The sequence below is a fragment of the Micropterus dolomieu genome, linkage group LG19, assembly GCF_021292245.1.
Source record: "Micropterus dolomieu isolate WLL.071019.BEF.003 ecotype Adirondacks linkage group LG19, ASM2129224v1, whole genome shotgun sequence".
In the NCBI taxonomy this organism is placed as follows: Eukaryota; Metazoa; Chordata; class Actinopteri; order Centrarchiformes; family Centrarchidae; genus Micropterus; species Micropterus dolomieu.
This window is the reverse complement of record NC_060168.1, coordinates 21,152,825-21,168,462: the sequence shown is the minus strand read 5'-3', so window position 1 is coordinate 21,168,462 and position 15,638 is coordinate 21,152,825. Positions and strand designations below refer to the sequence as shown.

The 15,638-nt window shown below is 38.9% G+C and overlaps 1 protein-coding gene across 1 annotated transcript; it reads left to right on the top strand.

Moving 5' to 3' along the window:
• Positions 1-786: 786 nt before the first annotated feature.
• On the top strand, positions 787-15,458 carry xpnpep2 (X-prolyl aminopeptidase (aminopeptidase P) 2, membrane-bound). Its single transcript, XM_046030796.1, has 21 exons — positions 787-875; positions 1,533-1,594; positions 1,902-2,012; positions 2,115-2,178; positions 2,886-2,990; positions 4,395-4,481; positions 4,646-4,789; positions 5,735-5,836; positions 6,424-6,505; positions 6,646-6,847; positions 7,107-7,196; positions 7,588-7,697; positions 8,412-8,489; positions 9,521-9,592; positions 9,694-9,754; positions 10,046-10,115; positions 10,270-10,374; positions 11,608-11,667; positions 11,866-11,942; positions 12,071-12,160; positions 14,971-15,458. Exons 1-21 carry the CDS (start codon positions 827-829, stop codon positions 15,169-15,171), a joined length of 2,022 nt encoding a protein of 673 aa, XP_045886752.1. The 5' UTR covers positions 787-826; the 3' UTR covers positions 15,172-15,458.
• Positions 15,459-15,638: the final 180 nt, after the last annotated feature.

Sequence of the window (15,638 nt, the reverse complement as noted above, 5' to 3'; positions counted from 1 at the left end):
AGCTAAATGGCATTATACATTTGGCTTGAAAACAAGGATTTACAAATACATAAAGCAAAAATGTTTTCATGGAGATCTCTCTAGGATCACAAGGACTTGTCCATAATCTGTAGATTCAACATAGATTCTCATACATGCGTTCATGTTCAAATCATGAAAATTCACAAAAATGAAAATCTGCATCTACAAATGTCCACAGACAAATACTCTCCACTCATACACAGTCTGTCACAGTCAGGCATGCACTGTGTGTAAACAGCCTTGTGCATGTTGTACAGCATAATACTGCTTTCTTTAATGCAGCATTGGCATCTCAATCTTATTAATGCCAATAATTACGATGAAAACAGTACAAGTGTGTTCTTATGTGATCAAAAACACATGTGCCAGATGACTGTGCATCTTTGTGGGAATTCCTCAGTCTCTGAGTTGCATCGTGATACAATCAAAAGCATTGAGTAACTCAGCAAGTTACGGGGACGAACAAATCTGGAGTGTGGTCATTGTGGCTTGGCACATTGTATTTCAGGTCAGGGAGCAAAGAAATGTTCCTGAAAACCAAGAGCCACCCCCAAAGCCACTACACATGATTTCGATCAGAAGTCCACAGGGAGAGGAGATAGTCAGTGGTGCCAGAGGAGGAGGAGGAGGAGGACAGAGATAGGAAGAGAGAGAGAGAGAGAGAGAGAGAGAGAGAGAGGACAGTCATGCAATTACTAGCAGACACCCACACACAATTTCTCACATGCACTGCATACACATCGGAGGACCTGCTGTGTAGCCAGTCTGTGTTTGAATCTGTTCGTGACGGGCTTGTAGTGCCAAGATGCCTTCCTGTGGCTGGATTTTGGCTCTGTCTCTGGCAGCACTAACAGGTAAAATAAAAGTCCTCTTTATTGTTATTGACCTGTGTGTGTGTGTGTGTGTGTGTGTGTGTGAGAGAGAAAGTCAAGTCAAGTGAAGACTTTAATTGAGCTCCTGTGTTTATCAATATTTCTATTTATTTATGATAGTGACAGAAGCTGTGAAGTGGTGTAAAATGTAAAAACAGCTCATATGTAACAGTTTAGTACATGTGATCAGTTTTATTGTATCACGCTGTATAAACACTCCCTGTCACTCTCACCTGTTGGCGTACTGATCTGGATTTCTTTGCATAAAAATAGTATTAGGAGATGACAGCTTTGTCTTATTCTCTTCCCTTTTTTACACATTTAATAGATCATCTCTAAACATGACGTGGACATGATTGAACTACACAATCTTGATTGTTTACATTTCTCTTGTTGGACAAGTTGTGGTTAATGTAATTGATATCCTGTTTGTTTTTTCTTTTGTACAGCCGCCTTGTTTGCTCTCTGAGCTCGACAAGTGTCCTTTACTTTGACTGAACCACAGTGCATTGATTCCACAGATTGCTTTGACAGTCACTGCACTTTACACTGATCTAAAAATGAGCTTACATAGTACAGCTCGGTGACAACTGGGTGTCACTTTCCAAGGTCTCTTGTCACCACATCTTCTCATTTCAGGAAACACGCTTGGTGCTGTTGCATTTGAGAGAACTGAGAGGAACTGTTCTCTGTCCCCACCGGTAAGACTTGTTAATGGGAGCAAAAAAATTACTAAGTCATAAAACACTAAGTCATAAAATTGACCACCAAGAAGTCACACAGTATATTTTTTTCTATCACGAAACATGTTGCATGAGTTTTACACGGTTACAGTTAATGATTATTGCAAATGCTAGGGTTAATGATTATAGTGGGAGATACAGAAAGGGATGAATCAGCAGTTCTTAGCAAGTTTTGATTCAGTCTGGAGACTTTTCACACTCTCTGTCTGTCTCTTTGTGTGTGTGTGTGTGTGTGTGTGTGTGTGTGTGTGTATGTGTGTTACAGTACCTCCCCAGCACAGCAGTAAATACCACTCACCGGCTGCAGGAGTTACGACAGCGAATGCTTCCCCTGAATATCTCTGCTTATATTATCCCTGGCACCGACGCTCACCTGGTACATCTGCTGTCCATCATAATTAATTAATCTGGGTTTAAACCTGTGTGTGTGTGCCTGTGTTTGTGACAGAGATCCTAACCCACTGTGTTTTTCTGTCAGAGTGAGTATATCGCACCACGTGATGCCAGGATGGCCTTCATGACGGGCTTTACAGGCTCCGCAGGTACAATCCTTATCTGCCTCTTGTCTTCTCTGCCTCCTCTTCTTCTTCTTCCTCCTCCTCTTCATGACTCAATCCGCTACATCTGAGTGCTGCCGTCATGCAGCTCCTCTACTTTCATCCCACATCCTCACCGTACAGCCCACTCCCCGTTTCATCGCTTCACTCACTGCATCATTGCATCTTCTCATTCATCATCGTTCTCTTTTCGTGGAGTAACTTGACCATTAAATCATGAGCTCTATTTTCACGCAACACTGGTGAACAGAATTAATGATCGTACATATTCTGTACTCAGCTGTTGCATGGATGAAAGGCTAAGAAGATAGATGACAATTCAGTAGCCTACACAGTTTAAATCAGGCCATACCTCCATAAAGAAAAGTCACCTTTTCTGGGCCTCTAATATGTAAGAATCAGACATGCAAACTTTACATCCAGAGATCTGCTCAGCTGTTGCTACTTAAGTGTCTCATGTGATGGTACAACAGTGGAATGATAATGTAAGCCCTGATTACATATCCACCACACATCACCAGGTTGCTATCTCCTCAGTGCTTCTTCTTAACCTTCCTGTTTCTCCCCACATTTTCAAGATTAGCTGTCCCATCACGCATTGTTCTAAGTCAACTCTGACATTTATAGTCACTTGTAATTCACTGTCACTGCTGCACTCTCCATAACACAGCTGCTGTCCTGCCTCTCCCCAGGCACTGCCGTAGTTACTCAGACCAAGGCCGCTCTGTGGACAGACAGCCGCTACTGGGTTCAAGCTGAGAGACAATTGGACTGCAACTGGGAGCTGGAAAAAGATGGTAGGGGTGATCATATTGTGATTACTTGTTATGACAACGCAGGACACATGGATGCCGATCAAATATTTGTGGTTTTGATGATCCAGTCCTTGACAAATGCGGCATCTCTGATTACAGGATTTACATGATAAACATAGCTCAAATAAAGTCACCCCATTTTATGTCTTGTAAAAAAACACTTTTTTTTACATTTTTCTAGTTTTTATATGATTCTGATGTTTACACATTTGTAAAGCACAGCATTTAATACATAGGGCAACTGACACTTTATGACTTGTTTTGACAACTCCCATCAGTCAAGGTTTTGTGCTTTGACAGAAAGAGCTCAACCCACTGCAACTTGCACTACTGATCTGACAAACTACGCTGCATAAAGAAACTTGCTGCTAATACAGATAATACAAGCATACAGAAACACTGCAAGTTCATTTTAGTTCTCATTGTATGATTCAGATTTTATAGGGAGATATTGGCTACACATTTAGCCTTTTACAAACGACTGGCATGTTCATCATTTTTTTGTGCTATTTCAGGTGTTGTGAACAAGTAGCCATGTTTATGTATTTGTTTGAGTGTTCTGTGTTAAGTGAATGCGTTTCTTAATTTGACTGGATAAGGCTGGTGAAATTCTGTATTTTTCTGTTGTGCCAAGAAATCCCACAAAAAATTAAGTGATCCCACTAACAAGTATTGTCTGTGTAGCCCGAAGTCGTATACATTTTATTCCTCTGTGCCTTTGGGCTCCTCTGTTGTCCAAAATATGTTTTAATTGGGTGACACATTCCTCCATTACAGCAACTGTAGTTTATTTTGAGTCAAGCCCAGATGCTGTAAATACTCGCTTGAGTGTATTAATCCACTGCTGAATATAAAACTCTACAAATGTACTATTTACTCGTGTTTTAGTAAACAACAGTGCCTAGCTGTTTTAGGACATTCTTTGGCCCATAAAAATATGATGTTTTTAAAGATTTATATCCTCAGTGGGAACAAATGTGACTGAAGTTGAGAGCCACAGACAACGACTTAGTTTTGGTCTTTCCATGAGATTTGACAAGGCAGCCTTATTATTTAAGATGCAGTGCACTGAAATCTCTGGGCATGTGTAGATTTGTTATGTTGACAGCTCTGACATAATTTTAGTCTTTACTGTAATTACCCAGTGGCTTGCAACATGGGTCACTAATTCATAGCATCCTGTAACATCTTATGGTTACATTCATCTGCTTGTAAATGTAATTATTGATATTGATATCTTAGCATGTAATTTATGTGATTTAATACACATCTAACTGGCAAAAAGAAAAAAAGCATTCACAGTATTTCCCAACTGGATTTATTCTGTCACATCTACTAAAGTCAATAACAACTTGACTACAGTCTGTCATGTGTGATGTTGCCCAGTGTCCATCCGCAATGTAGCAGAGTGGCTGATTTCTGAGGTTCCACCAGGAGGCCAGATCGGATTTGATCCCTTCCTCTTCTCCCTCAGTAAGTCTCAATGCCATCCCTCCTGTCACTCCAAGTTAACATCAATATAGTGCTCCCCCAAGTAGATGGAAAATTATTGATGGGCCCTTCGGATGCCACACAGACTGTTTACTTGCGATTGATTCGGTTCAGTGTGTGTAATGATCTGCAATTTCCTCCATTAGAGACACAGGAGGACTACAGCATCAATCTGGAGTCGAGCAATCGCAGTCTCAAGTCCATCCCTGCTAACCTTGTCGACCAAGTGTGGAAGGAAAGACCACCCATCCCACCTGACAACCTAACCCGCCTGCCCAACAGAGTCATACGTAGGTTTCCTTATATGTGTGTTCCTTATATACTGTACACACACACACATACACACACACACACACTGCAGTCTGCTGGTCTGGCTGTGTGGTGCCCCCTATCTATGTGCTGATAAATACCTGCAAACAGACGGCAACAAGCGGCTCCACAAACACAGCAATAAACAGTCGTGTTTTTATTGGCTGGCTTATAGATCAAATACTAACTTTGAGAGAATGGAAAAGCCTCCGGATAAGGAAGTTGTCTGGGCGCCCAGGGGCCTTATTAGTCTTTATGGTCGGAGAATAGACAAATGGAACAAATGGAGAGCATCATAAACCTAATGGTGTGTGTGTGTGTGTGTGTGTGTGTGTGTGTGTGTGTGTGTGTACATATTTGAGTACAAATTTGGAAAAATATCCTATACAGGTTTTTATATTGCTGTCTCATAGTTAGGATATGAAAGCTTGTTCTTATATTTCGCAAGTCCATAAAGTTATGAGCAGTCTGTAGATGAGAGGAATACCCCAAGTTATGGGAAACACACTGACGTACTGTCTGGCAGCACTTAGTAGGAATGATCACATTTACAGAAGGGACTAAAGCTGTACTAATCAATATTTTTATATGAATGATGCACCAAATGACAACGTGTAATGTGAAAGGTGTTGCTGTTAGTGATGGACTCACAGAGATTTATCACCTGACTCTGCAGTTCCCCTCAGCTCTATGGAGCAAGTACCAGACAGTCAAGCACCAAATGGCAGACAGACAAATTTAGTGAATATAGTAGAACATTTAGTAGCTAAATGGTCAAATATTTCCCCTTAAGGTCGGTGGAGACCGAAACAGAGCTTTAATAAGAATTACAGTGACGATAGATAACAAAACTCAACATCCATCACAAATGAGCATCAAGTGTTTATTGTCATGGATGCAAATAAAAGTAAAATGTGTGTTTGCAGAAAGGTCCTGGCAGATGAAAGTGGCGCACATACGGAATCAGATAAGGGACAATCCATACGAACCAACAGCTCTTCTGCTATCAGCCCTGGATGAAACAGCCTGTAAGTAACTCCTCTTTCTTCATGAAGCTCATCCAATGTGTTTCAATAAATCACGCTGCTCATTTAGATAAGTTAATATTGAACCACAGCTGAATTCACTGAAAAATACTGTTGACATGAGCATCATAAAAATGCATTACAGACATGACAAAAATATAGGAAACAAACTACATAAAAAGATACATTGAATTTTTAAATAAAGGTTGATAGTTACTTGTAATTATCTGTCCACTAAATTGGATTAACCTTTATTACCAACAGTAATCATGTTATTTAACTGATTTGATTTCCTGTGATTACACTAGACATTTAGTTCAGAACTTTGCAAATGAGCAGTTAATTATAGAAAAGCATCTTTCTTATAACCCACACCAGAGGACTGCTGAGCCTCAGACCTTCCCTGGTTTCTGATTTCAGAATTAGCGAGTCTGTTTTCAATGACAGGGACACAGAAAAAGCCACGTACACAAATATTAGATGTGAGCAGCATATCTTGGCTCAGGTTGGATCCTGCAGATGACGTTAATGAATGTGGGAGATGCTGCTGCTGCTGACAATCAGTGGTGGTGTATATTTTTGATTTCCAGGGCTGTTCAATCTGCGTGGCAACGATATCCCATACAACCCCTTCTTCTACTCCTACACATTGCTCACACTGGATGAGATCTGGTAAGTCAATTTTTCAGGGATTATGTGTGGAATTCATTTTAGGTTTTCTTTCTCCCATCGACTCCCATCACATATACTAGGATTTAAGGACATATAGCATTTTTCTATTATATATATGAACCAAATCTCCACATCCACAGGCTCTTTCTCCACACTGACAGAGTGACAGAGGAATTGAAGGTGTACCTGAACACCTCCTGTGTTGGGTCCCTCTGTGTGCAGCTGAAAAGCTACAACACCATCTTAGATGATCTGAAGAAGTATGTGGCCATGCCAGGGGTTAAAGTGTGGATTGGCACAGAGTACACAAACTATGCACTGTATGAGATCATTACACCCGAGGTATTTTATTTCATTATATTTTCTCTACTGCATAACTTTGTTCTTCGTCATTGTTATGTAATGGTTTTTGAAATTATGTTGTATCACACAGTGTAATAAAGTTTGAATTGATGTATTTTATCATGCAGGCAGCAGTAGTAAGTCACCACTTGTCATTTGCTACTGGGATAAATATTTTTGCTGCGTGTTGTGGATTGGAATAAGTAGTATCAAATGATATACTTTTTGTATAAATAATTATAATTTTTGCATCCTGTAGGACAAACTAATGACAACCTCCTACTCTCCTGTATTGACGACCAAAGCAGTGAAAGATGAGACTGAGCAGCGAATCTTGAGGGACGCTCATGTATGTCATCTGCACTCAGAAACACTGACATCAAACACAAGTACACCAGCGGGTACATGCACACATGAGAGCAAACAAAACACTTGTTGTTATTATTTATGAAGTTGAATTTGCAAGACCAGATATGAGCTTCTAATACATTAATGTGAGGCTATTATCATTCCAGGAATCCATTAATCCGTCTTCACTGTCTGACTGGTGGGACATTTATAAATCGTTTTCACTTCAAGCTTGAACACTTCAGTGAACACACCCTGATACATTTATTACCCTGTCCAAACAATGTCTGAACAACCTTGCAACATGTTGCACTAGTGAGTTCATATGTTTTGTGTTGTAGTCATTGATGCTGAGACTCTCCTGGTCAGTTTGTCATTGTGGTTCTGTGTAGGTGAGGGATGCAGTCGCAGTCATCCAGCTGCTGATGTGGCTGGAGAAGGCAGTGCCAGAGGGGAAGGAGACTGAGCTGACTGCTGCAGAATACGCCAATGAATGTCGCAGGTGACGTAATACTCCTTGCTAAATCATGAAAGTTGCAATATGAGTGCGCTAGAGCCTAGAAAATATATTATTAAGTAACATAAAAGAAAAGAGTGTTACGGGTGTGTGCAGAAGTCAGGACCCAAAAACACGACAAAATCAAGAGATGATACTATTAAGGGGAGTTTAATGCAGTAGTTAGGAAAACGTGGGAGTGGAGAGTGATCCGAGTCCAGAGGGGGAGTCCGGGCGAGGCGGTGAGTTGTGGCGGTTGAGGTGAGGCAGGTGGGCAGGCAGATGACTGGCAGGCGGTTTCTGGGAAGTGGGAGAGAACAAACAAGTGTCAGGAATTGCGAGGGAAAATTTACGAGAAACAACTAACTCACTACTGGAGAAGGCCACGGTGTGTACCACGAGAGATACGCTGACAATCTGGCAAATACTGGCGTGCTGGACCGGGGTAGATAACAGGTAGCTGATTGCGAACGAGGTGCAGGTGTGAGAGCGGAGAGCCAGAGCCGGGAAGACCACGCCCACCTGCAGACAGACTCACAGGGAAACAGACAAACAGAGCCAATAGGATGGGGAAACGACAGAGAACACAAGGTAAACAGAGGAGGGGAACCGCTGAGTATAACAAAGAGTCAAACTCTAAAAATGTAAAAAGACACTAGAAATTTGAATATAATGTAATGTAATAGTTGGCTTGCACAGCTAATATAAACATCATTACAGTAAACAGAAAGACAGCAGAGGCCCAAGCTTTGAGACAATCTCTGCAAGCGGACCCAACGCTGCACTTGCCCATTACAGGTGAGATTTATTCAAATTCTTCCTCTTCTTCTTTTTCATTTGGATCACACATGTATCATCCTTAAAGGAACATAGCTGTGTGTGGTTTTGGATGTGGTTCCTTGTGTTACTGCTAACTCCTTTTTCAAAGCATTCCATAAGTTTTAAACGGACTTTTCTACCTCTTTGGGTTGGTGTGTTCAAGGATGCTCAGACCTCAGACAATACCTATTTGCATTTGTGTCCACAAACAATAAGCAAAACATTTTAAGACATTTAATTAAAGGATTAGGCTGATGATTACTTTATTTCTCAACAAAACAAAACAGACAAATGACAAAAGTATTAAAACTAATAAATGAAACATTTTCCTGCTGTATAAATACCCTCTGGTGCACCAGATGTGTACTAATCTACCACTGAAAATAGTCCCCAACAAATGCATTATTTACTCTTGTTTGAGTAGCATTCCACAAATACTACAGTGCTGTTTTTGGAAATTCATGAAAAAACTTTCTATTTGTTTTTTAAATTTACATCTTCAGAATCAGAATCACTTTTATTGGCCAGGAATGCAGGATGCAGGAATAAAGTAGTGGAGATAATATATACTGTACATATAGTATACACACTATGAATAAATGGGCTGAGTCCCACAGACACGGTATCCAAAAAGCATTGAAAGGAAGGCATTCTGGGAGTTTAAGATGCTGACCTGTAATCACAATGTCCCTGGTTCGAATCTGGCTGGGGAGCTTCGTTGATTGTTATCCGCCTCTTTCTCTCACTACTCATTTCTTGTGAGCTCTCCACTAGATGCTATCTAAGAAAAGCATACTGACCCCAAAATGCTTGAAAAATAGAAAACAAAACTGGGAGATAAGATATCAATCTAAAAATGTAAGGCATGCTTTAGAAAATGGTCAGCAATGATGTAAATTATTTGGCGCTACTGGGCTTTTAAAACTCTGGTATGGTCCTTTAAATGTGCTACAGCTGCCATAAGAGAGACTCACTGCTGCTATTATTTCCTGTTTTTTCTTGTGTTGCAGCCCTACAGAAGAAACAAGCCGGAGGTTGACAGTTGATGAGATGTACCTGGTGGACTCTGGTGGCCAGTATCTGTGAGTAAAAACACACTCTACTCACAAACTCTCCAGTTTCACATCTCATCACTTGCATTTGAAATGAGTCATCTCTACTCTCTGTCTCTCACTACTATCAGAGACGGGACCACTGACATCACTCGGACAGTTCACTGGGGAACTCCCACAGCAATGCAGAAGGTTACACTTTAGATATTACAATGAAAGTGTGAATGTTTGATAGGATATTTACATTTACTTGGTCAAAACACAAGAGATGGCTAATCATCCACAATTCAGTGGATCATTGGAGATTTTCTGTATCGCTCCACTGCAATAAAAATGTGTTCCAGAAACGCTCTTTTTGTATTTGATGTTTCGCTGTAAAAAAATCTTTGCAGTTATGTTCTTTCATAAAACTATTAATGCCACATAATCCCAAATATTCCTTTAACATTTCCCCTGTTATAAACCACGTGTCTCACTTCACAGGAGGCTTTCACTCGAGTGCTCATGGGAAACATTGAGATATCTCGAACCATCTTTCCCTCAGGGACAAGAGGTGGGAATAAATAACATTCAAGCATGTTTAAAATGAGATTCTAGTCTGAAACCTTTCCTAGTTTCACCACTAGGGAGCCCTGTTTTCCCACATGCTAATGTTTTGTGAGTGACTACAGGATGTTTGATTGGTGCTCTCACCTATTTATCAACAGGTGTAAACATGGAGATGCTGGGGCGCCGGGCCTTGTGGGAGGTGGGCCTGAACTATGGCCACGGCACAGGTCATGGTGTTGGAAACTACTTTGGAGTTCATGAGTGTAGGCTATGTTTTCTTTTTTATTTCCGATATATATTTTCCAAAATTTACAAGCCCAGTATGAAATTGATCATTGTATTCAGATACAGTGACACCACATAAAAACACATTTTAAAGGATAAACCCATCTTACTAAAGCAGAATTCAAATGCAGATTTCATTGATCTGTGATGCCTAAAATCATGATTATGATGTACAAGAGGCTGTTTTACATCAAATTGAACTTCATTACACTGTGGTGCTTATTCAGTAAGTGAGAGTGATAAAATTAATAAGCTGGCAAGCAATTTGCATGTTGGAGCACACATTTAATTTTGCAATGCAACCACTTCTATGTGACCTGAAATATCCACTGAGGTAAAAACTGAGCACAGTTTTGAAGAAAGAACAACAGGGAGAAGGCTAGGATCTGTGAAGTTACCTTAAAGTTACATTTAGACCCCTGTATGTAAAACTGCAACATTTTTTTTCATTATAGATTCATCTGCAGACTACTTTCTCTATTAACTATATTAACATTTAGCTTGTAAATGTTCAGAAAATTGTGTCCAACACAATTTCCCAGAGCCCAAAGTGACGTCTTTAAATGTCTTGATTTATCTGACCACCAGTCCACATTAGAAAGAGATCCTGTTTACAGTGATATGAAACAGGCAAATCCTCACACTGGAGAAGCTGGGACCAGATAATGTTCCCATTAAAAATGACTTCAGTGATCAACTGAGTGTGCTAATAAATTAACTAATTAATGACTAAGTGTCTGCACACTGGATTTTAGCTCCCCAAAACTTTATTTGACTAAAAAAGGCAACGACTCGATACATAATCAAGGCAATACATGATCATTGCTTGAATAAATCACAGAAAGCAGTCGTATTAATGACACAAAATATATCCAAAATATATCTTATAATAAATAAATAAATATTTTGTTATTTAAAAAAATTATACTAACTATACAAAAATTATACTAACTATACAAAATATAAGTTGACAAAATGTAATAGACCCCACTGATATGAAGGAGGACAAATGAGGATCGGGTGTGCAAATTACTATTCTCTGTTTTGAATTGCCAATTTATTTCATGCGAGGTTGCAGCAAAACATAAATTAATATCAGTGAAACGCCCCAGTTTGTAACTTAAAACAGCTGAAAATGTACATACACAAATAAAATGTTTGTTTTCACTTAGTTGTCTTTGCCATATTTTAATCCTGTAATATTTTTCCAGGGCCAGTGGGCTTTCAGGGCAACAACATTCCCTTCAGATCAGGCATGTTCACGTCTATAGGTGAGATTTTCTTCTTCTTCAAAATAATAATAACAATAATAATAATAATCTTTATTTGTAGAGCACCTTTAAAAAACAAGTTACAAAGTGCTTTAACAAGTGTAAAGACAATAATACCCAAAATAAAATAAAAACAAAATAAATCCACAACATTACTATAATTTTATAGGGATAAACATATAATGATTTTTCTTTTAGAACCTGGATATTACAAGGAGAATGACTTTGGGATCCGGATTGAAGATGTAGCTGTGATCGTACCTGTACATACAAAGGTAGATACAGTGTGGTTTACCAAAACCAAACACTTATTGATAATCATGTCAGTTATTTCCAGCTTTTAATGCATAATATAAGCAATGTCGCTGTAATTTCTTTGTGATTGTGCTTGTCTTTCCCTCAGTATGGTCATAACTACCTGACCTTTGAGACTGTGTCGCTGGTTCCATATGACAGAAAGCTGATTGACACTTCTCTCCTCAGCTCAGAACAGGTAGGAAATTGTATTTGACTGCATAATCGACTTCTTATGAGAGTACTGCATATTGAGAAGTTACTGGAAATTAACCATCATATTTTTGATAAAGCTATAAAGTGGTTACCAGACACAATAAATAAATACCCAGTAACAAGCTTTAATGTAAATTTACTTCCCCAAAGATATGATCAGTTTCCTGCATAAATTTGTAAATACCTCTCAGTCTAGGAGAATGTGACATCAACCGAGTCTTTCGTTTTCCTGCTTTACAACTGCTGGTTTCCTCTTAAAATCCCCCTTAACACTTCAGGTCACAGCTTCTCTGCAGCTTAGCGATCAAAACATTATTTCAGAAAACAAAACCACGTGTGAAATCAACTTGTGTTTTGTTTCTTTTATTCTAAAAGGAAAGGCAAAGATATTTCTGCTGCATCACTGTACAAAAAATAACATTGTGTTTACAAAATGTTCACACAAAGAAGAACGGAGTTTTTTTTAGCTAATTTTGAGTTTGTCTTGTTTTCTTCAACTTCAGTTTATTTATAGTGCACATCACTCAAAGAGTCTGTGGCACAACAAGTTTGAGGATATGAAGTTAAGAATGTTATTCCAACAACAATAACCAAATTAAGATCAGAAGAACAGAAAGAAGTATATTTATATATATAGTATAAAGTATATTTACTCAAGCACTGTACATAAGTACATTTTCAGTTTAATACATTTACTTTACAGCGGTAGTTGCTGGTTTCTTTACAAATTAACGTTGTTTCACATTTTAAAAATGCAAGACTTTGTATATAAAATACAATACATTGCCAAAGATTAAAACAGTGGAATTGAACCTTTTTATATCATGAAAAACTGTGTCTGGTTGGGGCCCCCTGTCATAATTGAGATGTCTTTGAGTTGTCAGGAGTTCCACCAAAGAGACAATTCCCTTCTGAATTTCTCAGATTGCTTAATTTAAATAAGACCCAATGAGGCAAAGTTCTCCAACAGACCACAAAAAAACAAAAATTTAAAAAACAATTTTCCCGAAAGTCAACAGAGCTTTGTTTTGTCTTCTTTTCTTTCGCATCAATCATATCACGACCCCTCAGATGTTTCTTGTGATCCAATGTAGGGGCCACCCAGTTTGGGAACCACTGGACTAAACTAACAATATAATGCGGTCACCTTTATAATAATGTGTCAGTCCATGAGTCGTTTTTCTGCAGAAACTTTGGCTGATGGTACAAATATACACACAAGGCTGATATATGTACTTCTTCTTAAGTATGAGTTTGGATGCAGGACTTTTACTTGTTACTGAGTATTTTTACATTTTTGTGCTTTTACTTAAGGGGGCTTTCACACCCGAAGGTCCGCATCAAGGTCCGAAGCAATGTTCATGTTTCATGTTTAGGGTTTCACACTGCAATTCTGCGACTGCACAGGACTTTACGTGACACACTTGCGTCCTGTCGTCATCATCTATGTGGGCTGCTATGGGGTCTCCCTATACTTGACATTGATTGGTTTATTAAACAGTTCACCGGGTATCTTTGACAAGAATGAATGACAAAAAAATTAACATATGCATTGGCACTATATTATTATTATTATGGCATTACTATCTGCAGCACCAACTATACTGAAGGCTAGTTCAAATTCGGAATTAAACGTCCTCATTGTGCGAACATTATAACGTCGCCGACAGGAAAGGAGGAGAAGACAGCAAGCAATTCTTCTGCACCTCCGTTTCAGGAGAAACCAAAGATGTATGTGGCAGTGTGCTTCTATAGTGGCTGTCGAAAAGATGATCTGTCACGGGAGACGGTGCACTTGCTTGTTTCCGGTTTACATGTCAACCGCCAAACTTCCTGTAAATAGTCTGAAAGTCCAAACCATCCAAAAAATGCTTTCACACCAGAAACAAACTGAACCATGGTTCAGTTTGATCAGGACCAAGACTACCTCTTTTCGTCGGACCTAATTTCATCTGTTTGGTCCGGACAATGGTCCGTGGGAGGTTTCACACCAACCTTTTGGTTCGGACCAAACTGAAAAGTCCAAAAGTCCGGACCAAACGAGGTAGGTGTGAAAGCCCCCTAAGTAAACAATATGAGTACCTCTTCCACCACTGTCAGTATAGCAATGATAATTAATTTAGCATTTTTTGGAGATGTGACCAAGTGGCAGAACCTACACAAAGAAAATGGTCCAATGATTGATCCCTGTGGAACACCATATTTGACCTTCAACCAGGAACATACAGTATTGCAATATAACAATAAAACAAGTCACAAATAGCCGCCTACCCAGTCTACTGGCCTGGTCCACACTTTGACAAATAAACACAGGTCTCAATTAGACAGCTGCTAACTTCTGCCACTTTTCTCTGCTTCCTGCACCATGTTGTTGGATGTGCGTGTTTTCGTTACCTTGCTACAAAGTGCACAAGCTGTCTGTCAGAGGTAGATCAAATGAATGATGTGTAATTGATATTATTTGATATAATAGTTTTTATACAATTAAGTAATATACAACAAAGCCTATTTCAGTTTTGTGAGAAAGGAATTAAAGGCCTGTCCCATATGGACACCTGTCCCAAATATAGGCAGGGTCAATTCAGTGATTTTAGCAAATAAAAGACCAGGCTATTGATCGAAGTTTTACAGTAATATAAATTTATATATTTTTGTATGTGTTATCCATTCTTAAAAAATTTGGAAGTTCATCCAATTTATCTGAAAAATTAAACAAAGATACTTGGGGTTTTTACATCTCTAAATGAAAAGCATAAATTAACCTAAAAACAGAGTGGTCTTTTCTCCCTCCAGCTTCAGTGGCTGAATAAATACTATGAGACGATCCAGAGGCTGGTAGGTCCTGAGCTGGACAAACAGGGACTACATGAGGAGAAGGACTGGATGCTCAGAAACACAGAGCCCTTCATGGAGTCTGGATCTTCCGCATCTGTCTGTTCGTTCTCGCTGACCCTCACCACTCTGTCCGTCACTCTTCTCCACAACATCATCTGAGCAACTTAATCTCTCTTGCACTCACTCCATTCAAAGCAGACTTGCACACTAATGTTCCACCTATGCAGTCTCTATTGAGCAGCTATACCAGATTGTGAGATGCACTGCAATTTAGCATTTTTTAAATTAAACTGATGTATTTGTTTAATGACTGATATTGTGGTATTTAAAGTTTAAAAATTATCTTTTGTGTGATTTGTAATGTTTTAGCTTTTTGGTTTTTAATCTGGACATTTGTATGACCAGCTAATATAATTTCTATTTTATTAAAGTAACACTCTTTAAAACAAAGTGGTGGACTCAAGTCATGAATCTGATAATGATTGATAAATTGATAGAATGATAGATTCATACTAAATATATAAATCCTTGTTTACATCCATGTTTATACCATGTTTTCACTTTTAACTCCATTATCTGACAACTACAGTTACTTTGCAGATAAAGATTTTGTCTTAATTTATTCT